Raw genomic sequence first — 22958 nt, 5'->3', positions numbered from 1 at the left:
GCAAATTTTAGTTCGCAAGTGGCTTTACCACGCTGGAATTTTCAATGAAGGATTATTCCACGAGTAGAAATGTCCATTTAGCCTAAATGTCTCTGTAATTAACATAATGAAACTGATCGGCAAAAAAGTATTTCTAGAGTAAGTAGTAACTGCTTTTCAACCCAATCGATCATTTTTTCAACATTTATAAACTACAAATTACCTTAGATTTATTTATTCTTTTATTTTACTGTCCGCTTAAATATATATATATATTTTCCAGCGACGGCCCGTGGAGGGAGTTACGGTGGGGCAGGAGGGCGGGGAGGGGGAGGGGCAGGGCGGAGGTTGCTAAAAACCGGCATATGGATAATTGCAGGTAAGTAAACAATTTAATTAATAAAACGAATTTCGTAGCTCGCACTGCATTGCATTTTGCGATGCAAGGCGCACTACGAAATTCGTTTTATTAATTAAATTGTTTACTTACCTGCAATTATCCATATGCCGGTTTTTAGCAACCTCCACCCTGCCCCTCCCCCTCCCCACCCTCCTGCCCCACCGTAACTCCCTCCACGAGCCGTCGCTGATATTTTCTATAAAGATTATTTTCTTTCCTGTCACCTTCCCGTCTTTCTCCAGCAGCCCTTACTTCCATCCACCATGGAAACAAGCGTCAAACACGTCGACCAAAATTAAAAAAGGACTGCTATTTTGACGTACACGGCACGTCTTTGGGGGAGGCACTTTCCTTTTACTTCGGTGGTACTGAAGTGCGTTTTTTTAAATTTAAGTAACCCGCTCCTTTGTTTTTTTTTTTGGGGGGGGGAGACCCCCGCAGCCTCCCTCCGAGCCGCCCCCAGCCCCCCCAAGCCCACGCAGAACGACTGGAAGGAATACCACGTCTCCCCCCCAGCCCACGCAGAACGTACTTGCGTGGTAAAGACGGTCGTGGAAGGCACCCTCGTTGGAAAGACGTTTGCGTGGTAAGTGACCCGTGGTAAACGTTATTAGTGGTAATGCCTTTGTGGTAAATGATGTTTCCCCTAATTCAAATGTTCTACTGCAGAAATACAATTTGCAGCACATCCCGTTGACATTATGAAAATACATGAAGTATATGCATAGATTTCGAGACAATGCTGCACTGAACCACCCATGAAAACAAAGACATTTTCATGAACATGTGCAAACCAAGATTTAGTAGGGTTCTTAAAACAAATCTAGCAGATAATCACATGTGAGTAAGCTTCAATATAAATACAGTGTCCAGTTTGGATACCGAGTCAAATGGGCCACTGTAATTTGAACGCAACACAGCACAAATATGACTGATAATGATAAAGGTAAGCAAGCCTAATCATTGTATCTGTATTTCTGGAGGGGCAAGGCACTTATACTGATTATGTCTTTCACAGAGAGGTATACACGCGAGTGAAGGCCTTTTAAGGTATTCACTCAATTTTCCCAATTTTTACCCAAGCATGTAGTAAAATTACCTAAGCATGCAGTCAAAATGCAATAAAAAAGTACGACAGAAACAAAAATGCCCACTAAAGAGAAAGCAGCTTTAATAATAGTTACTTTGACAAGGCTAAGGGCCATATGTATCAAGCAAATTCGCATTCGCAAACGCCGAAATTCGCAGAATTTCAGCGTTTGCGAATGCGAATTTGCCAAATGGTATGTATTAAGGAAAATCTGGTGCAAAACAAGGAATCGCAAAATTTGTGATTCCTTATTTTTCAATTGCATTTAAGGAATCGCAAATTTAGCGATTCCTTAAATGCAATGTATGAAGCAAAAAAAAAAGCAAATTGTCCTTAAGGAATCGCAAATTACCTCCAACTTCAAGTTGGTGGTAATTTGCGAATTTCTTGAAAAATGCACATTTTTGCGTTTTTCAAAGTGCCATGTGACGCACATACATGCCCTTGGGGCATGTATGTGCGCCACGTGTGCACCCATGCTTATTTCAGGAGTGCAACAGGGTGTCCTTTGGACACCCCTGCACCCTTGAAATTATTCTCAATTTGCGATTCTCAAATTGAGAATCGCAAATTGAGAATAACTTCCCATTCATTCCTATGGGCCTCCTAGAAACAGTAAAAGAATATAAATATCTGGCCCTATGGTTCGAATCATCCTTAAAATGGAACAAACATGTAGAAAACCAAAATGCAAAAGCTTCTTCCTCTATCTGTGGTTTGAAGAAATTTAATAAAACCTACGGAGATATGTCACATAAACACATGATAAAAGCTTTTTCAGCCATGGTCCCCCCACAAGTACTATATGGGGCAGAGGTCCTATTCCTTAGTGGTAAAGGGGATTGGAATCGGGAGGAAGGTAAAGCTGTAAAAATGCTACTGTCCTTGCCAAAGTCAGCCATGCTACAGGCAATTAGACTCGAAACAGGATTGATAGGGTGGAATACCCAGACCAGAATGGCGGTGGCTAGATTTTGGAAACGGCAATCTCTAGAGGAAGTGCAAAAGGTGTCACACTGGTGTAGTGGGGAAATACAACATAGCAATCTAAGATGGGCAGCTGAGGCAAAAAAGAAGATAAAAGAGACAATTTGTTGCCTAGATGTGGGTACAACCCAAAACCCCTTAGAAGCAGTCTTTACAAAAGGGACACTTAGAGCACACGGAAGGGAGCACTCGAGGTCGCAGGACCTAGGTTATCTAAGAAACAAAAAAAATCGGTAAAAAACATGATAAAAGTGTGGGAAACCGATATAGGATATCCATACCTAGAAGCACTCCCGAACTATGGATTTAGGTGGGATATTTTAAAAATGAGAATTGGCATTATCCCATGGCGAGTGGAGGAGAAAATCACGGCAGAAATGATGTACCCAGATGGTTTATGCAAGTGCGGTATGGGGTCTAAGTGTGAGATAATGCACATTCTTCTTGATTGTCTCATGTATGTTGAAGTGAGAAAACGGATTCTGCGACCCATATTCAGAAAATATAACACAAGAGCGAGAGCCCAAGCAATCAATTTAGTGCTAAGAATGGAATATCTAGAAATTGCTATAGCTCTGAGTTACTACCTGAAAGAAATTAATCAAATGGTCAGGGGAAAGCTCAAAGAAGTGTAGTGAGAAACCCCAGTTACCCTGTATACAATAAAAGAAGAAGAGTAACTTAGGCAGGACAAGTCCTATGGGTTTTAATACCTTTTAATCTCCTAACAGCAATGGTGGACTGCTGAAGATAATGAAAAGCCTTGACTATAAAAGTCTAAGACGATTCGGATTTTAAGTAGAATGTTCTGTATGTTTTTATACCTTTTAAAGATTTTAACAAAAAGTTGTACACTGTTTTACTAATAACTAATTTATGTATAATATCCTGAATTTTATTTGATTTGGTTTTAAAGACTAAGGTCTAAATAAACAGTATTTCTTTCTCTCTGCTCTCACAGTAGCTCTCTGCGAGTTGAATTGTACTGACATGTACTGACATCAATGGAGAGAGTTTTGGAAGAGACAAGATTTAACTGAGACTGACCTCTTTACACCACTTCTGTTAAAATAGAATACATGTACATAAACTTTTGCAAGTAAAGATGGATGAATGACATGTTTATTACATATCACATGGCAGCATTACTATGCAGGCATAGAACTCATGCTGTGTCGTCAATGTTCTACTAGTGTAAAGTTCAAATGCTTTGAAAAGGTAACCTTGTCTTGTAACTGTTATTAACTTGAACACTAATAAACTACATTCCATAGCAGAATGTAAGACCTATCAATTAGCATACCTAAATAAGTTACATCATAGGCGGACTAAGAGCTATAAAAAACATGCTATACATCTTCCTCTCACACAAACAAACAAAAAGGTAAGAACAATAGATCAAGATAAGATTAAAATCACAAATGGAGAATTGTAATAGATCACCAGGGAGGTTCAGCAGAAAAATGAAACAGAATTTGTTGTCCAAGAGCCTGTGAGAAAGCCTTCAGACATTATGACTTCTTCGAATTGGCAAGTCTAGTCTCCGAATTTTCTCTTCACCATCATACATTTTGTTTTGCTGATATCGGCATTCCTGTTGGTGCTCAATGTACTCATTTTGCTGAATTCACACCAAAGCCACTCAATGCCATCACTCCTTCCACCATCCGAACAGCTTCATTTTTTTGACCTTTCAGACCAAGTTAAGCCACTTGCATCATATACCACCACTGACCATTAGTAAGGGGCGCAGCATTACCATGCACCTCCACTATCTGATCACAATCCCCAAACTTAGGCAACACTTATCTCCACAATGAAAGATATTCAATGCAAACCCACTCGCTGGCTACAAATCAGGTCACCTTCTATGTCAGCATGGTTCATACACAATGCATCTCACTAACCGCATCCTTTGACTGCTACTCACATCAAGAACATCGCATTTTTGACCCAAAGCTTTGACCATCAAAAATGGGTATGAAGCAGACACTAACTTCCACCCTCTTATCGGTCCAAATGGAATTTTTGCTGTGAGAGAATGTGGTGTGGTCTAGTATGTCTCCAATTGAACCAAAGATTTTACTATATAAACCGGTATAAAGCAGACACTACCTTCCTACCTCTTATCGGTCCAGATGGAATTTTTGCTGTGACAGAATGTGATGTGGTCTGCTAGGTCTCTAATTGAGCCAACAATTTGACTATATAGACCGGTATAAAGCAGACACTACCTTCCTACCTCTTATTAGTTCAAATAGAATGTCCCCTGTGACTGAATGTGGTGTGGTCCAGTATACCCAAAGCAATTTTGTTATAGCCTCAGTACAATCTACTGTAGGTTTGAGTGCATTCTGGATGCCTTCCATCAACATCTTATGGAACTTTCATCTTTACCACTAGACTGGGAATGATAAAGTGTTGTAAGTAAACGTTTTATTCTACACCATTCAAAACATTCTTTACCAGCAGAAGAATTGATCAGCGCTCCATTATCCTCATTGGAAACTTCTTCTCCTGCAAATACCGCTTTCAAAAAAAGAAATACCTTTTTATGCGAGTCATAACGCCAGTCAAAGCCATAACATCTTGCAGGAAGGGGATAATTTAGTAATTCTGTGAGATCCAGCATTTCTAATCCTAACCAGTCCAATTCACCCAGCCAGTGATGAATGTGTATGCCAAGAGTATTGCCTGAGAATCTGGACTTGCAAAACAAAACTGGGCTGACCAAAGGTTTCTCTGATCATACAGCCATACTACAGCCAACCTGAACACAAGTCTTGAAGAATCTCGATGCTTTGAAGAATGATACTCATGGGCATCTAGCTGCTCGTGAATGGCTCTCGAGTGCAGCCTGCAATATTTAAACTAAGGGGATATTGGAGGACATTGCTACCAATGGGAACGTTTAAGTTTGGAATATGCAAATAGACTGATGTTGAAATGTTTTGGCTAGCCTAGATAGTGCTAGAATCCTATGTTTCTGACAAGGAGTAGTGTCATATTAAAGTTCACTACCATGATATAGCGAGCACTAGGATGGAGTCAGGGAACATTTCTTAACATCTGTAGTGTAGTTCCTAGTTTCCCACTAGGCCCTGCGCATTGGAATAACATAAACAGTAGTATCGACGTGGAACTGCGGATATTCCAGGCCTCCACTGACTATGCTAAACTTAATTGGGTTGTGTTACCAACTAGCTCAGAGGTCACTGGAAACTTTCTTCTCTGCATAGGAAGTGATCAGCTTCCTTGGCACAGACAAGAAGGGATTCAGTTTTCCAACAACCGTGCAACATGACAACTTTGCTCCTCAGATCAAGAGTCAATCTCTAGGGTCGTGTGAAACAATAGACATGTATTTCACTCAGTCTAGTGCAGTTTACTTTCACGAGATGTAGAGAATAGAGAGACGGGCGTTTGTCAATAAAGGGTTAACATTTATTGAACAGTCTTTCTTCTCGTACAAGAGAAATGTATTGCCACAATTGCAATAATTGTTATTATAAAAAGTACGTACAGTAAGATAAGTATTGCGAAATAGAACTGTAAAAGCATTGATATGGTTTCTTAGCCATACAATGGTTTAAAAGTAATAAAACATATATACAGTCATATATACATTAGGCTAACATACTCAACTGGTGCTTCTAACTAAGCCTACCCCAGTGTGCCTGACCTAAGCCTAACACGTGAAAGGGGAGTAAGTAAGTAGCTTTAAGTTAAGTTGGTTTTGCCAAGGTTTGTTTTCAAGAATTCTCATCTAAGGGTTTAGTCAACACCATACCTCTGAATAGAATGATGGAGGATTGGTATCTCCTTCAGGGGTCTCTCGATATCCCAGTCACCCGCGAGGGTAAACCGGAAGCGCCGGGACTGGATTTCTCTGCACGAGAAAGGCAGCGGCTTCTCTTCAGCGCGTCGAGGAAGGAGGGGGGGACAGCGTCCGCGGGCAGCTGGAATCTGCTGGATGTCTTCGCAGAGGGACGGCTGTTCAGCTCCTTAAGCGTACTGCACCATAGGTCGCGCTTTAGCGGCGATAATGGTATCAGCAGCTTCACCACCACAGGATAGCAGGCTGCAGCGACAGAGTGCTAGAGTTACCAACACGGGGTCGTGCAGGCAGCTGGCTTCAGTAGCTCGTACAACAGGCAATTGCTTAAGGCAACGTTGGTAATATTTATACCTGACAGGTGCCGGGTTTGACGCAAGTTTGCTGGACATAAGACGTCAATTAAAGATGTCACTAGGAAGTGATAGTTATCAGTTGCTCATTAGAGTTCTATTACTAATCAAAACATAGCAAGCGGGGATTTCCAGGTTTGCTGAGTTTTTATCTTGTTGAAGAACTCGGAGTGTTATCTAGGAATATCAGATAGTGACTACTGCTCTGTCATTGCACTAATTGGTCGCAAAGGAAGTGGCAGAGAGAACTATGCTGGAATGTGGCTCTGTTCGTGTGAGGCCAGAGATGACTTTTCAGAAAATCGCACTTGAACGGTTATGCCAATATAGGGAATAAATGGATTTATAGCCGAATAGGGGCATAAGGTCACAGTATCGATCAGGAACCTAGATAAACACGCAACACCCACTCCACGGGTTAATGTCCATCAAAATTACTAAAACTAAAGCAATTAGATGTATGTGTAACATTGCCCACCCCAAAATACATAAATGCATTTGAAATAGGCGTACTTGTAATACATGAAATTTAGGTACTGTACGTTTTTTAAAGCATAGTAATCATTCAAAAAATTATTGCATATGAAATCAATGAACGATTATGCAAAAGGAATTACACATGAAGTATCTCTGACAGAAGAAAAGCAAGATAAATCATCACATAAAAATGCATTGTAATAACATGTGTGCTAGAGGCTGGTGTAATGTTGTTATGTCTCTAGATGTGTTTAGAAATAGAAGTGTGAAGCTTCTGTTCTCTAAGAATAGTTTTTACGTTAAGCAAAGAATTGTTCGTGCCAAAAAAGGGTCAATATTAGAAAAATTGTCCAATTCAAAGAAAATAGATTTCCAAAGCTCTTGGCAGTTTTTGTTGATCAAAACTGAAGGCCGAATTCAGAGTTCATGGGAACGCTGTGTGTCGGAAAGCTTCTAAAAGTTATTGTTTCTCTGTGGGTGAGAACATCGTATCAGACAGGCTCTCAAAGAATTGGTCTACAAAATCAGGTGATAGTTCAACCAAATTAGATAGCGCTGTAACTTGGCAGGTGTGAGAATGATTGCTGTCATCGAAGGCAGGACCAGCAATGCTCACAGAACGTTGTACCTGGATGATGTTGCTTTTGTCACTCGCTCCACTGTTACCACTTGGCTGTAGTACAGGAGTCTCCACGAATGCCGTCATCAGGATTGGTAGCCGCTGGGGACAACACAATGCGTGAGCCGTTATTGGACTGAGCAAAGTATCGACGTCCATTGGTACTGCTGATGGAAGTGAAAGACAGATGTCCAACACGCATTCATCGCCGCAAAGCATACACCGTAGCACAGGTAAAATGCAATTTTGCCATATCGGTCTGAATGAAAGGAACCAGGTCATATTTAGATCTCTCAGCCTGGCCAATCCGAGGATGTTAGTTATCCTGTCCCGGTAGCACATTGCTAGGATTGTCTCTTCCATTCCCATGGGAGCTATGTCTGAGCCGAGGCTTGCCATAACGTAGCAGGAGGGTCAAAAATAGAATCCCTGCGACGAGTCCCAAAAATAATGGTATGCCGCCAAAAATGGAGTGCACAAAATTAGGAAAGATTCCCAAAATTGCCTGGAAGGGTGTTAGCAGTCCCGTAAAGACTGTCTTAAATATGCCTGGGATGCTTGTAGCACTAGACATGTTAAGGAGTTGGCTGAACATTTCTACGAAATGCACGGGGCAATTTGTTGATAAAAGGTCATGAATTTCAGTAGCTGTCCTTGCAACTAGAAGATCATACGTCTCTTTAGATGACGTTATAGGCACTGTTGTCTGTAAAAGTACAGATTTCATTTTGCTTAATGTACCAATTCGTATAGAATAGAGATTCAGACGAGGCCAGATGGGAGTCACTATGTCTGGAGGCCCACTCGGGAACAATGCTTGCATACAACATTTGACCATGGACGTTACTTCTATTAGATAACTTTTCCCCGGCGTGAGGCCACAACATCTGTGATCCGTTCTAAGAATGTAACTCCCGTTCGCGAGTTGCATAAAGAAGGGCTCTATCTGAGTTGCAGGTGTGACTAGCTGGTGGCATGAAAGGTTGTTTGAATTTCCATCACATGCTCCGTGTAAATTAATACCCTGACACAAAAGTATACCGCTTAGTGAATGTTTACAATTCTCACCACTAAGAAATACATTTTTGTCACTGTCACTATAGCAAGAGTGAGTGTATGGTAATTTCCATTCGGGCTTTACATATCCTTTACCCAATTGTTCATATTGGCCAGCAGGTATGTACTCAAGGCACTTTTTAAATCGGAAAGTTGTTATCGGAATTGTGATAATTCCGTGTATTATCCATTCAATGACAGGACTCTCTGACATTGTCAATGATAATCTCTCGAGTTTTTCGATGCTCAGGATTGTATAGTCTGCTCCTTTCTGTGCCAAACTGATCTGTTTATCAGTAAGGTTAAAACTGGAAAATAATGACGTTGTGTTGATTAAACGCCAAGGCACATAGCCTGAACGAAGATTTTGCAGCGTCCAGCCTAATTCTATAATAGAGCGTAATTGAGATTGGCCATGTTGTAACATTAGCAAATCTCTGTCTATCACATCAAAGGCAGAGGATACAATATTGTCCAAAGAATATATTCTGGAAGACAGAGTCGTTAACCCATTGTCTACCACAGAAAGTGATTTCTCCAAATTAATACGATCAATTTCTCGTATTTTTTCAGCAGTTTCAATTTGCTTTACTTTCCAAGCCTCGTTGTAAGCAGCATAGATACTGGTCGCTATGAAACGCTTTTGACGCTGTTTGCGTGGTCCAAGAATGAAATCGCGCAAATCAGCACCATCTTTTAATAAAGACAAGTGTTGCTTAATTTCAGCCAGTGTGGATGAAGTTAGCCATTCTAGGCAGAGTTTCCCTACACTGTATGTTGTTATAATCCCTGGATGTTGTCTCTGGGAGTATCTAGGGTCTAATCTGGTCATTTTTAATCCCTGTGTTTTATTCAGGAATCGATCTTGACAGCTATTTGTGTCTGTAGGCCAGATTAACCACTTTTTCCAATCAGGATGTGTTCTGTTGAAATGTAAAATTTGTGACACGTCTAATTCAATATCTGTAGTTGTATTCTCAGGTATTGGCTTTGGTATAGACGGTGTTTTAAGGTCTTTGATCTTAGCTAGGCCAAGACAAGATGTTTGGTGTATTGTGTCATTTAAAAATAACATTTGTTCAGGTATCATGCAGGTTCTAAATAGTGCTTCTATGCCTTGCACCTGCCAATCTTTTGTACCCCAAATTGTTTTCGTTTCAATATTATTTTTCCAATAATCAAAACCAAATGTCATCATTTTGTCATAAAATGCTTCTGAATATATCAATTTAGAATTTGTCAGCATTGTTTTCATTCCTGTTTTATCTAACAGTTTGTAATAAAACGTTTCTGCATCACTGGTGTTAAACCCTGAGAAGTATTTGAATTTCTCAAAAAATGCTTTAGAACTGCTTTTAGGTGGTGTAGCACAATGTTCCCATTGATTATACATAAAAACATTTCTAGGCTGTGCAGATTTATGCAAGTAATGATCCCCATAGTGGGTGTAACAGAATAACTGCTCATAACTAGATGAACCTTGTAAATAATCATGATCTGTGAATCTAGCTGACATTACTAAATCAGACATCATGTCATTAATACTGTTAAAGTCCCAATCATCAGAGAATGTACTAGGTGTCACAAAGTCACTTAAGGAAACCTTTAGTTGATGAGGATACTTCAGGATTTCGACCGGACCATATATCTCATAGTCTGTTTCCTCCCATACTACCCCACCAGGTATTGGAATTGCTGTGACATTTACTGTTGACAGTTCTCTTTTCTTCACGTGGGATGATCTGTGTGGTTTCAGGACTAGGTTGATGTTCTGACTTGCTGTGTCCATTGTAATATATTTTCCTTCAATGAATTTTCCCAAACAAAGTACCATGATGAGCCAAAGCAGGAGGAAAAATACACCTAGACCGAACCAGAACTCTAGCCAAGGGGAAATTAGGTATATTTCCTTCAGTTGATGAAAGAGTTCCGTTGCTTTTTCTTTAAAAGTCTTTTTAGTTTCTGGCATCGGGGATATTTAAATCTTCAGAGAAGTTGTCGAAGTTGATGAAATAACCAGAGGCAGTTCTGTCAATTGATGGGATTGTTCTTTCAATCTGTCTCTCGGTAGCACTTTCTGATGCCACATCATTGTAGACTGGTGTTGTTTCTTGACGAACTGTTTCAATCTGTGTTTCAAGAGGCACGAGTTCCATGGCATTATTGCATAGTCCTTCATTGTGCACTGCAGGCTGATCGAATGTGATTAGTCTTTCAGTTTGAACCTCTTGCATTGTTGCAAGTTTGGGTATTCTGTTGTTTCTTGGGAGTCCACTGGGCCTACTGTTGATTATAGGCCGCATGCTTGTGGTTTTACCAGATCGATAGACACGACTCTGTTCTCCTTTTTACCAGCAAGGGGCGGTAGCACAACTGATCTTGTTCCGGTGAGTGCTAAGACAGGTACTGCTTTTCTGTAAGAAGGCCCAAATTCCTTCTTAACCGCGATCTTTTCTCTGACTAGATCCCCAATCTTTGGAATCCAGACAGGCCTTGCTGGGGCTGTTGCGGGTGGTGCCTCGTCAGTGGTACTTGGCTGTTGCTTTAAATTTACGTTGCTTAAGGATTTTCTTGTTTCATTCAGTTCCTGTAAAACAGCCAAACGATCTTTGATGTCAAAGTCTGTTGTTTTTTCTTGTACCACTGACATCTGACTATCGAGGTCCTGAACTCGCATTCTAATTCCGAACAATAGTTCGTATGGGCTTAAACCTTTTAGAGAATTTCTTGGCATGTTGTTAAGACTAGTCTGGACACTTATTAAATGTTTGACCCACCCAGCGCCTGAACCTAATACCTTCGCCGTTATAGATTGCTTTATGTCACGGTTTTTTCTTTCTACCACACTGTTCCCTTCCGGGGTATGACGGACAAGAATACCGCAACCCAATTCCCAGGCTGGCCATGGCCTCCTTATAAGCTCGAGAGCTGAACGCAGGACCCTGGTCAGAATGGAACGTGGTAATTGCGTATATGCCGATATGGACTCGCAAATCTTTTATAACCGTTCTAGCGTCAGCCGAGCGCTGGAGGCCTCATTTTTTAAGTGCTTTTCGTCTTAACTATTAATAGGACGCAGGATGGGGTGTAGGCAGCGTTACGCTCTTTCTGATTGGTAGCCGGTAGCAAGGTTCGCTACTGCGATCCCTATTACAGTTTTCACAGTTGTTTGCATATATTTGGTGTTCTACACTCATTCCCGGCCACCAGAATACTGATTGTAATTCAGTCAGTGATTCCTTGATCTCTCTGTGCCTTAGACCCAATCCCATGTGTGCGTCTGCTATTAAAAATATTCTCCTGTTCATGTTTGGAATTACTCTGTCCCCCACTCCAGGGATTCGAGCAAAAGGAACGGAGTTTGCATCGATTATGTATGCATAATTGAGTGGATAGTTTACGGGTAGTGCTGCACAGTCGCCTTTTACGGTCGTTTTTACTGCCAGCATGGTTTCCCCGTCTATGTACTTATCTGTACGCTTTTTTGTGGCTACGGAAGCCGGTTTAGTTGCTTCCGCGGTGGCTGTATTAGCCAATGAATTCCCTGCAACGTGAACGCCATCACGTCGAAGACTCTGTGCGTGAATCACGTGAGTCTTTTGTAGTTCTTTGTGTAAAAGAGCTACCTCGTTCCAGAGCAATTTATGCTTTATTGTGGCACCTGTGTCATCTTTGTAGTCGTTTTCGATCCAACTCTGCAGTTTATTGTTGTAAGAGTTGACGCAAAAATGAGAATCGCACACTATAAGTGTCGGGAATTCACGTTCTGCATTTTCTAGCGCCATCTTTAAAGATCTGATTTCAGTTCTTTGAACCGAACAGTTTCTTACAGATTCAGTTTTTGTTACTTTCGGTCTGAATTTACCGCACAGCCAACGACCTTTAATGATCGCACATGCTGCATCGTAGGATTTTCTCTCTACGTTGAAATGCTGTACAAAGCTATCTGTATAGATTATACATGCGTATTGTGGGAGAGGCAGAATTTCGATTGGCAGAGGATATTCTTCTTCATATTCTAAATCATTCAGTTCTTCAAATTGCGGGGCGAAATAGTATTTCACATCTTCCGCTCCTAGAGAATCTATACACTGTATCCATTTCGGATCCAGTGACACTGTAGGCAGGTTTACTGGGCTGAATAGCGCCTCGAAGGCGGATTCCGCTGTAAGGATATTAATCTGTTTGCCGTGTGCTAGTTCTCGTTCATTTGCTAATGCGATTTGCACTGCGTTCACAGTTCTTTCTGTGTGACTGAATGTTTTTTCTGCTTGTGTGTACAAGTGAGATTTAATTGAAATAGGTACCTTTTCTCCCTCATTAGAGGTCAGGTACGTGAATCCGCATCTTCCTGGGATGACTCGGATTACAAGATCGATCGTGTTGTCACGTGTATCTAATTTTGTTTTTGCTAACATGTCTGTTTGCAGTGATCTCAAAATTTCTGTGTGTTTTTGAGTCCAATTGATTTGTTTAAAATCAGGTTTAATTAGTTCGTAGAGAGGTTTAACCCTCTCTGCGTAATTTAGTATGTAAGTTCTTCCGAAATTCAGAAAACCTAGTATGGATTGTAAATTCTTCAGCGTTTTTGGAGCTTGGAGTACAGCGCACTTCTCTAAGAAGTTGTCCGCTAGGCTTTTCCCTTCACTTGATAATTCGTACCCTAAAAATAGTACTGTCAGATGGGCAATTCGGGACTTTTTAAAGTTGAATTTGTAACCCTCTGCTGCGAACCCAAGTATAATGGTGTTCACTCTTTTCAAGTGAGTATCCAAGTCGTTGTCTGTGAGATAAATATCATCTACGTAAGATAATGCTTCATCATCATAGATTTGTAGTAACTCTGTTACCCTAGCTGAGAATAGTCCTGGGCTGTTCTTGAACCCCTGTGGGAGTCGACAGAATTTTTTCTGCGACCCAAATGCGGAGAAAGCGGTCAAATATCTGCTTTCTGGTGCAATGTTTTGACAAAAGAATTCATTAGAAATGTCTAATGTCGTTTTATATTTTTTCCTAACTATGTTATTCATTAGGGCTGCACTATGCGAGTTTTGTACTGCAAAAGGTTTGCAACATGTATTAAGATGTCTGTAGTCCAAAACTAGACGATATGAATTGTCTGGCTTGGAGACAGGAAACAAAGGATTGTTCATTTGAGAGGTGCATGTTTCAATCACCCCCTGGTACTCAAGTTGATCTAAGATCTCCCTGACCTGTTTTTTAGCTTCTTGCTTTATGGGATACTGCCGTTGGGCAGTTGGTTCACTTTTTAGTTGGATTTTGTGAGGCGGTGAATCCTCATCCCATCCTACATGGCAGGTGCCTGGGCTACTGCCCATTTCCTTGCATATGTATATTTTTTGTGAATCGGTATGTGATTCGAGAAGGCAGGCATAATCACTTCTTCGCCACGAGGGCACTCCCTGACAAACTCCGGGGGCCAATCTTTTTCAGCTAACAGAATATCATAGCCTTTTGAGAGCTTATCCCAAAATAGACCCTTAATTTTCCTAGTCTTATCACCCTCTATACGCAATGTTATTTCGTATATTTTATGGGGCTCACTAAGTCTGGCGTCGGCAGTTTCAACCTGAATGTATTCATTCGTGTCCACTGTCTCCAGATGACTCATCAAGATCTTGCGCGCTATACTGATTTCTGCTGCACTGTCCAACATTGTCAATGCCCACTCCCCGTTTTTCAACTGTGTCCTCAGTATTCTCGGCATGGTTGATTACCCTAATACTGGCTACCTTCTTTTTCTGAAATTGAGATTTCTTATTTTGAGCAGGTTCCTTGTCTTTGGACTTGGTGTGCTCTCCTGGGTCTGACCGTCCTCTTCTTTCCGAATTCTGTGGAAAAGATCGAGAGGGACGTGTATCAATACTTTGATATCTATCAGGTTTTTTCAGATTATCCCTATTTCTAAGGTTATATCTTTTCTCAGAGGGCTCCCTCTGGGGAGACTGGCGTTCTCGAGTCGGAGTTCTTTCCCTCCGTCGAGGAGACCTTCCTCTGGACTGGAAAACTTTTTCCTTGGGAGTGGATTGTTTATTTCCATCCCAGCTCTTTTTAGGAGTGTTTAAATTATTTTTAATAAATAATTTTTCAGGATTTTCGAGCAGTTGGGGCTTTACCGGTTTCCCACCCAAGCTGTCTCTACCTAATTCTTCATAGCATTTTTCTATGATTTTTGCAAGCTCAACAGGATCTTTTATATCTGTTTCCCTCAACTTCTGGCGAATCGCCACAGATGCTGCTTCTCCTCTTATGTTGGCTAATAATATAGGTGTGACCTGCTTGAAGTCTTTCAGTAATTTCATACCTAGATTTAAAGCGGGCTCTGGACCGAATTCATTTTGAATCTGTTTTAGCACTTCTGGTATTACCGCCATAGACGGAACACCGTGTGTTTTTGTGTAAATGGAAGCAAAGACTGTACCCCAAGTGTCGCAGTCCTCCACGTGTGGTGCGATTCCCATAGGAAAGCAGATTGTCAAGATTCTGTGTTTCTCTATAGGGGTAGTATCAGGAAATACTGCCTCTATTTGAGTGATTTTCTGGGCTAACCAGAAAGGAATTTGTTCCCGTTTTACGGGTGTTTTACCAAGACATGACTGTATGTTCTGTGGTGTAATTTTATTTGTGTTCCCCTGATGAGGGGTCAGCTGTGGTGTATTAACAGCTGGCTGGACTGTTGTAGTCTGCATTACATATTGGACTAATTGCCTATGTATTTTTATTAATGTGTTTAGCTGTACTAACAGCTCTTCTCTAGACATTTTTGCAATGTCAGGATGTGGTGTGTAGCTGGCTAGAACCGGCCACGTGGCTCCTGGTCTACCTAGTGGACCGAGCCTAGTAATGTGATCATTGTGTTTTAGGGCGCCATTAAACCAGAGCAGGTGCTCTTGAAATTTAAGTGGAATTTCAATCTCCTCGAAAGGAGCGTACTCTTCCGGGGGTTTCTCTATTTTGTAATAGTGAAACTCTTTTGTTATAGCGTTTACCGCTGGAAAGTTTATCCATGAATAGAATACCTCTGTCTGCCGATACTCGTGAGCCTCTATCACGAAAATTACTGTACCACCTTGAGGTGTCAGTCCGTTATCTATAAGTTTTGAAGTTATAGATTTTCTTAAATGTGCCGGGATGATTATTGCATCCGGGTCTGTGTATTCGGGACCTTGCTGAGTCGCATCTGCTGCGGCCCCAGTGGTTCCGTTATTTTCTCCTGGCATTGTAAAAATGCGAGGTTTGCAGAGTAGGTCTCCAAGGAGACAAAGATTAGGTGCACAATATTTTGGAACACTGTATCCTTCAACGTTGAATAAACCAGAGCTTTACATAGGAATCTCTTCCTACTAAGGTCGGGCGGATTTTAACCTTTCACCCACTCCAGACGTCTATTGGAGTATTTACGGGAGAAAGGGGTGTGAAATATGCACGACTGAGTTACTCTAACTGCCTTGCGTTAGTTTATCGCCTTACCAAACGTTTGGGCGCCATGTAGTGTAGTTCCTAGTTTCCCACTAGGCCCTGCGCATTGGAATAACATAAACAGTAGTATCGACGTGGAACTGCGGATATTCCAGGCCTCCACTGACTATGCTAAACTTAATTGGGTTGTGTTACCAACTAGCTCAGAGGTCACTGGAAACTTTCTTCTCTGCATAGGAAGTGATCAGCTTCCTTGGCACAGACAAGAAGGGATTCAGTTTTCCAACAACCGTGCAACATGACAACTTTGCTCCTCAGATCAAGAGTCAATCTCTAGGGTCGTGTGAAACAATAGACATGTATTTCACTCAGTCAGTCTAGTGCAGTTTACTTTCACGAGATGTAGAGAATAGAGAGACGGGCGTTTGTCAATAAAGGGTTAACATTTATTGAACAGTCTTTCTTCTCGTACAAGAGAAATGTATTGCCACAATTGCAATAATTGTTATTATAAAAAGTACGTACAGTAAGATAAGTATTGCGAAATAGAACTGTAAAAGCATTGATATGGTTTCTTAGCCATACAATGGTTTAAAAGTAATAAAACATATATACAGTCATATATACATTAGGCTAACATACTCAACTGGTGCTTCTAACTAAGCCTACCCCAGTGTGCCTGACCTAAGCCTAACACGTGAAAGGGGAGTAAGTAAGTAGCTTTAAGTTAAGTTGGTTTTGCCAAGGTTTGTTTTCAAGAATTCTCATCTAAGGGATTAGTCAACACCATACCTCTGAATAGAATGATGGAGGATTGGTATCTCCTTCAGGGGTCTCTCGATATCCCAGTCACCCGCGAGGGTAAACCGGAAGCGCCGGGACTGGATTTCTCTGCACGAGAAAGGCAGCGGCTTCTCTTCAGCGCGTCGAGGAAGGAGGGGGGACAGCGTCCGCGGGCAGCTGGAATCTGCTGGATGTCTTCGCAGAGGGACGGCTGTTCAGCTCCTTAAGCGTACTGCACCATAGGTCGCGCTTTAGCGGCGATAATGGTATCAGCAGCTTCACCACCACAGGATAGCAGGCTGCAGCGACAGAGTGCTAGAGTTACCAACACGGGGTCGTGCAGGCAGCTGGCTTCAGTAGCTCGTACAACAGGCAATTGCTTAAGGCAATGTTGGTAATATTTATACCTGACAGGTGCCGGGTTTGACGCAAGTTTGCTGGACATAAGACGTCAATTAAAGATGTCACTAGGAAGTGATAGTTATCAGTTGCTCATTAGAGTTCTATTTCTAATCAAAACATAGCAAGCGGGGATTTCGAGGTTTGCTGAGTTTTTATCTTTTTGAAGAACTCGGAGTGTTATCTAGGAATATCAGATAGTGACTACTGCTCTGTCATTGCACTAATTGGTCGCAAAGGAAGTGGCAGAGAGAACTATGCTGGAATGTGGCTCTGTTCGTGTGAGGCCAGAGATGACTTTTCAGAAAATCGCACTTGAACGGTTATGCCAATATAGGGAATAAATGGATTTATAGCCGAATAGGGGCATAAGGTCACAGTATCGATCAGGAACCTAGATAAACACGCAACACATCAATTGCGAGGTCCAGGATCCCTATGAAAAACAAAACGGCCTGGGCAGCTCTTGAAGCTTCCACCTGAGATGGTCTTCTAACTCAAGTAAAATACCTCTCTTCCATGATGCAATGTCAAAGTTACTAAGAAACTGGTAACTATATGAGGTGCTAATTTGTTACGAAAGGGGAGAATAAAGACCATGTAATTTTGGCTGCTCACCCTGGAGAACAAGAACTGACCATCTGGATGAATAATGTTGTGGACTTATATATCTTCCATATCTATGATTATCAAAGAAATCCCTTTCTTGGCGCAAAAGACAGATATTCAAAAGGATTACCATGCTCTAGAACTGCTTTTTGAGAAACCTGTTTCAGTAATGGTTATCCATGCCAGAGATTTCTTCTTCATTAGGAATCATCTTGAGCATCCTGAGTAATCTCCCTGTAGTATAGTTGGTGGAATTGGTGAGCCAGAGATGCTTAACCCAATGCAGAGCACAGCTGTGGCCGTACTTTGATTGAAACAATCATGGGCCGTATTACACAAAGTGCACCAAGGGCGCAACTGGCGTTTGCGCCCACTTTGCGTGCCCCGCGGCCTTTGGCATGCAAAAAGACAGTGCTATCAACTGGGGGTGGGGGGTAGGGGGTAGGTTATCTGCATGGGGACGTGGCCCATGCAAATGAGGGATTCCCTTTGCCTCCTTGTCCACCAGGGCCGGACTGGTAACAGAAACCGGCCCTGGCAAACTGCTCAGCTGCTCCCCACTGGGGTGAGGGGGAGTGCAGCAGAGCAGTTTGCGAGTGCCGGTTTTGGCCGATTTTGTTACAGGGGGCAGATATTGCCGACAACCGGTAGCCAAAACGGCCACCTAGGGGCCCAAAACCGGCCCTCACCCTAGCAGCCTACCGGGGAAACGCCCTGTGCCCGCTATGGCCAGTCCGGCCCTGTTGTCCACGCTGTATTAGACGCAGAGGCAAAAAAGCTCTCAGGAGGCACACTGACAATAGGCCACCTTAAAGGTGGCGTGCTGTCAGTGCGCCCCCTGAGAGCAGCCCTCTGGGGATATTCCCCTGCAGGCAGGTGGTCACTCACTGCACCTGCCTGCTAGGGGATCTCAAATCCCCTTTAAAAGTGCAGGCGTGTTGCAGCCTGCACTGTGAAAATACAGAGTGGGTTCAAAGCAGCTACTCCGTATTTTTTACATTAATGCGCAGACCCCAGGGCAGCGGGAGTTCAAGGCTGCCCTGAGGGCACTGCATTCATCATGATATGACACATTTCCTTCATTGCGCTAGGCGCACCTTTTAAGAGGTGCACCCGGCACAATGGAAAAAATGAGCCACATGTATAATGCGGTCCCAAATGATCAGTTTCCATTCTCCACAAAACGATGCTTGACCATTGAATGGCATGTTCATGAGGGTAGCTTGGACATCCCCAGAAAACTTTGTGGATCACATCCACACATGTGTGAACGCATTCCTGACGCAAACACTTCAATGCATCCAACCTTTAGGATTCTGTGCAGGAGTTAAGCTGGAAAGAGGTTTAATGTTTCACCTAGACAAAGATGCTTGAACCACCAGGCTCTGTGGAGATGGTAGGAAGAGAAGAATGTAGGGTCGGAAGCAGAAGGCATGCACCTGTTTATTCACATCAAGTGATAACAATGGATTCTCAATTACTGCAATAGCGAGGTCGACCAGCGCTTCCCTAAAGGTGATTAGAGGCTCAGCCATCGAAAAGGAAGAAGGAACTATCTCAGTGAGAAAGGGGACTCATTTGTACCACTGGTAACAGAAGCGCCTACCCTCTCGCAGCCTTTTTAATATTGGTCGAAAATAAATTAATCTCCTCAGTAGGGGGAATAGACGGGTAAGTCACATCACTCTTTAGTGGCATCATTTGGCCCAATGACATTTTGTAGATCAATATAAAAACCTGAGTTGACGCATTTTCTTGATTTAGAAAATAATGTTTATTTAGTTACCATAACTAAACTGCTAATTTATTTTACCAGATCTTTGCCCGTTTTAACAGACATTCGTTTTAAAGTTGTTGGTGAAAATGTGGCTTGTGAAATTGAATGAACCAGTTAAATTTCTTGAGTGCAAGTTTCTCCTGTGTCTTTTCATAAAATAGTTGAAATGGGATTTATATTATGGCCTTGTGTGCCTCACGAAGAAGCCATGCCAAGATGCTCATAGTATGTTGCAATATTCAAGGCCTTTTTGTCTAGGTCTTTTAAATGCTTTATCACTTTGTAAAATTCTTTCACGACGTCAGGGAAACGATGAATGTCAATATAGGAATGAGACAAACAGTGTGCCATGTGCTGTTTCAGTGCTAAAGTGAGAATCATGAAGGTATTGTTTTAATTTTTAAATAAGCAGCATTAGAGGTATTCCAAAGGTCAGTGTACTCTCGCCAGCCCCATATTGATACTGAGGATTCTAATAAACAATATTCACTTAAAAAGAATCAGTGAATCAAAGGATTCCAATACATTATATTTAGTGAAGTGATCGTACTAAATGTTCAACGGTACCTGGTTTGCGTTCTAGAAGCAACTGGAAATGAAATACCGCCTGGTCATAATCTTGTTTCCTGAACATAAGATCAGCCATCATCTGCAACACATAAACTACTGGTGATTACATGTGCATACATGAATGTAGTGAAAGCAAATCTACTACAAAAAACCTATTGCAATTGCGAATCAAATATATTCTTTATCCCACAAGCCTTGTAGAATATATATATGGGAATTTGAGCGCAAAAATGAAAAGGAGGATTTCATATGCACATGCCTAAATGTGATTTTTCTACATAATTTTGCAACTCCTCAACGAGTCAGTGGCAGATTATATTTAAGACTAGAGTTTGACCTACCACAAATCTATCACATTTGGTGGAAATTCAGAAAACAGTTCACGATTAATTCCTGAACCCAAAAATGTGTTACAGTAATCTTTTCAGCCATAACCAGAGGTGTATTCCATGGCTGCGAAAATGTTATGACCCAATAAGACGTTATTTCGAGCAACTGTACTAATAAAACACACATTCACACATGTACTAATACAGTGCCATGGTCGAATGCTATCTTATTACCACTGTACAGTGAAACACGTTTAATGCGTTTAATATTACATATTACAATGTTTTTACAGTAGGAAATAAATTTCCTAGGCCACTGACTAGCCTTCTTCAGTGAGATTTCTCCTTACTGCATATATTTAACTCTGTACATGCCAATTTTAGACGTATACCTAACACAATGCCATGACATACAACATATATAAATGTACGTAGAGTGCAATGTGCTATTTATTATCATTGCTGAAGAGAGAGACACCAAGACCTACTGGAAGCCTCTCATGGCTATGCCACTTTGCCACAATTAATAATGGTAACAAAGAGCATATTACATTCTGCACATCAGCATATATTCGCTCTAGATCCCTCTCTCTCTATACACACACACACATATATATAGATAGATATAGATATATCTATATATTGTACTTTACTAACCATAGTAGCAGCTTCATTATCTTGATCATTCTTTAGCAGTAACGCACACTGATGCTGGCAGGCCTCAGTATCTTCTTGTGCAAGATAGAGTTGTGCAAGTTCCAGCATTACCTATAATAGCAAAGAAATTAAACAGATGTGATAAAAACAATACATAGATTCATCCTGTAAAATGTTTTGTTTTAATTGTGTCCCTTCGGAATATCTATTCCTTGCAACAAGGCTTTGTTGTATATTTATTAAAATGCCTAAACCATTAATACACAAAAAAGAAGGCTTAAAAATGATACACACACCTTTGGAGCACTTCAGGAAAACAATGGCGACCTGTAACAGTGGATCTCGAGAATGTGGTGGGGGAGGAAGGGATATGGAGGCCCATTATGGCAGCAAGCTGTCCAGAACACATGCTGGCGTAAGGTGGGGGATTCTGGAACACTTTTAAGCGTTCTACTTTTATAGTTCTAGTGCTATTAGTGTCTAGCTATTGTGAGTTGTCTATTCACCATCTTTTTCTGAATATATGAACACAGAAAATCCAACGTGCACTAAAAGAAAGGATACAAGAGTTTCATTCCAATCGTAAAACAGTCCCATGCAGATAAAAAATGTCACATAAAAACTTTGGGCATCCATGCGCTGTGTGGGGTAGGATAGAAACAGTGAAATAGACAGAGTGCAAAGAAGTATGGGAGTGAATCTTCATCTGAAGAGGTTTGGAAGGTCAGCATAGCTCACTTGAGCAACAGCACTTGGTTCAGCTCACACTTCTAGGATGGCAGAGCATTTCATGTAAGCAAGCGCACAGTTTGCATTAAGAGAAAGAGACTACGGTTCTATAGTCACAACTAGGCACACCTTTTCTTTTCACCTCTAAATGGCCGGGAAACCGCCTTTACATGGCGGCTCGAACTGCACTGTGCCTTAACAACGCGGTCCGAACCACGAATGTGTATTTTCAATGGATTCCTTTACCACACAAGTTGCTACAACTTGCCATAAGAAAAGTGTTGTTGGACTGATGCTGGACTTTTAGTCGAACACTTTCCCTACTATTGCACAGACTGGAGTTGTAATAGTAAATTATACTATTCCAAAGTCCAGCGCTTTCCATAAGGCAAGTCAACTTGCATGGTAAAGGAATGCAGTGTAAAGAGGCATTCATGGTTCGGACCACGTTAAGACAGACGTGGTAAATGTCTGAATGCCTCTCACATACAACCCAAATGGCTCAAATCGGATTGTACACTGTTAAATTTCAAACCAACAAATAGGAATATGCAAGACTGCAAAACATAGCTCTTAAAAATGGCAGACAACCACACAGTGATTTGGGTCTATGTTAATTACACAACCGTGCAAAGCTGGCAGATAGCACTCAGATCCTCTCTTCTTCCTCTATAACCATGACTAAAATTAGCCAGGGAGTTGTAGGAAACTACTTTCTTTTGAAAATAGAGCAAAACTACGGCCTGGAGGCCATTGATAACCAACATATGTTGGCTACTGTTGGAACCTAACTATGTCAGGTCACCTAGGGTAGCCTGGCCTAGGGTAAGTCACATTCAATAGAGGCACATGTGCTAAGGTTGCAAACC

At 41.5% G+C, this 22958-nt stretch overlaps 1 protein-coding gene across 1 annotated transcript in view; it reads right to left on the bottom strand.

Annotated features, from left to right (window-relative positions):
* Positions 1-22958, bottom strand: part of TTC21B (tetratricopeptide repeat domain 21B) — a 502211-nt gene that overhangs the window by 150962 nt on the left and 328291 nt on the right. Inside the window, exons 21-22 of the mRNA XM_086956589.1 lie at positions 21361-21471; positions 20372-20453 (exon numbers count right to left, since the gene is read on the bottom strand). Coding sequence (XP_086812715.1) covers positions 20372-20453; positions 21361-21471 — 193 coding nt within the window. The remainder of the gene's footprint in view (positions 1-20371; positions 20454-21360; positions 21472-22958) is intronic.

Source organism: Lissotriton vulgaris, chromosome 2_1 (assembly GCF_964263255.1).
Source record: "Lissotriton vulgaris chromosome 2_1, aLisVul1.2, whole genome shotgun sequence".
Taxonomy (NCBI): Eukaryota; Metazoa; Chordata; class Amphibia; order Caudata; family Salamandridae; genus Lissotriton; species Lissotriton vulgaris.
This window is presented reverse-complemented; position numbering and strand designations above follow the sequence as displayed.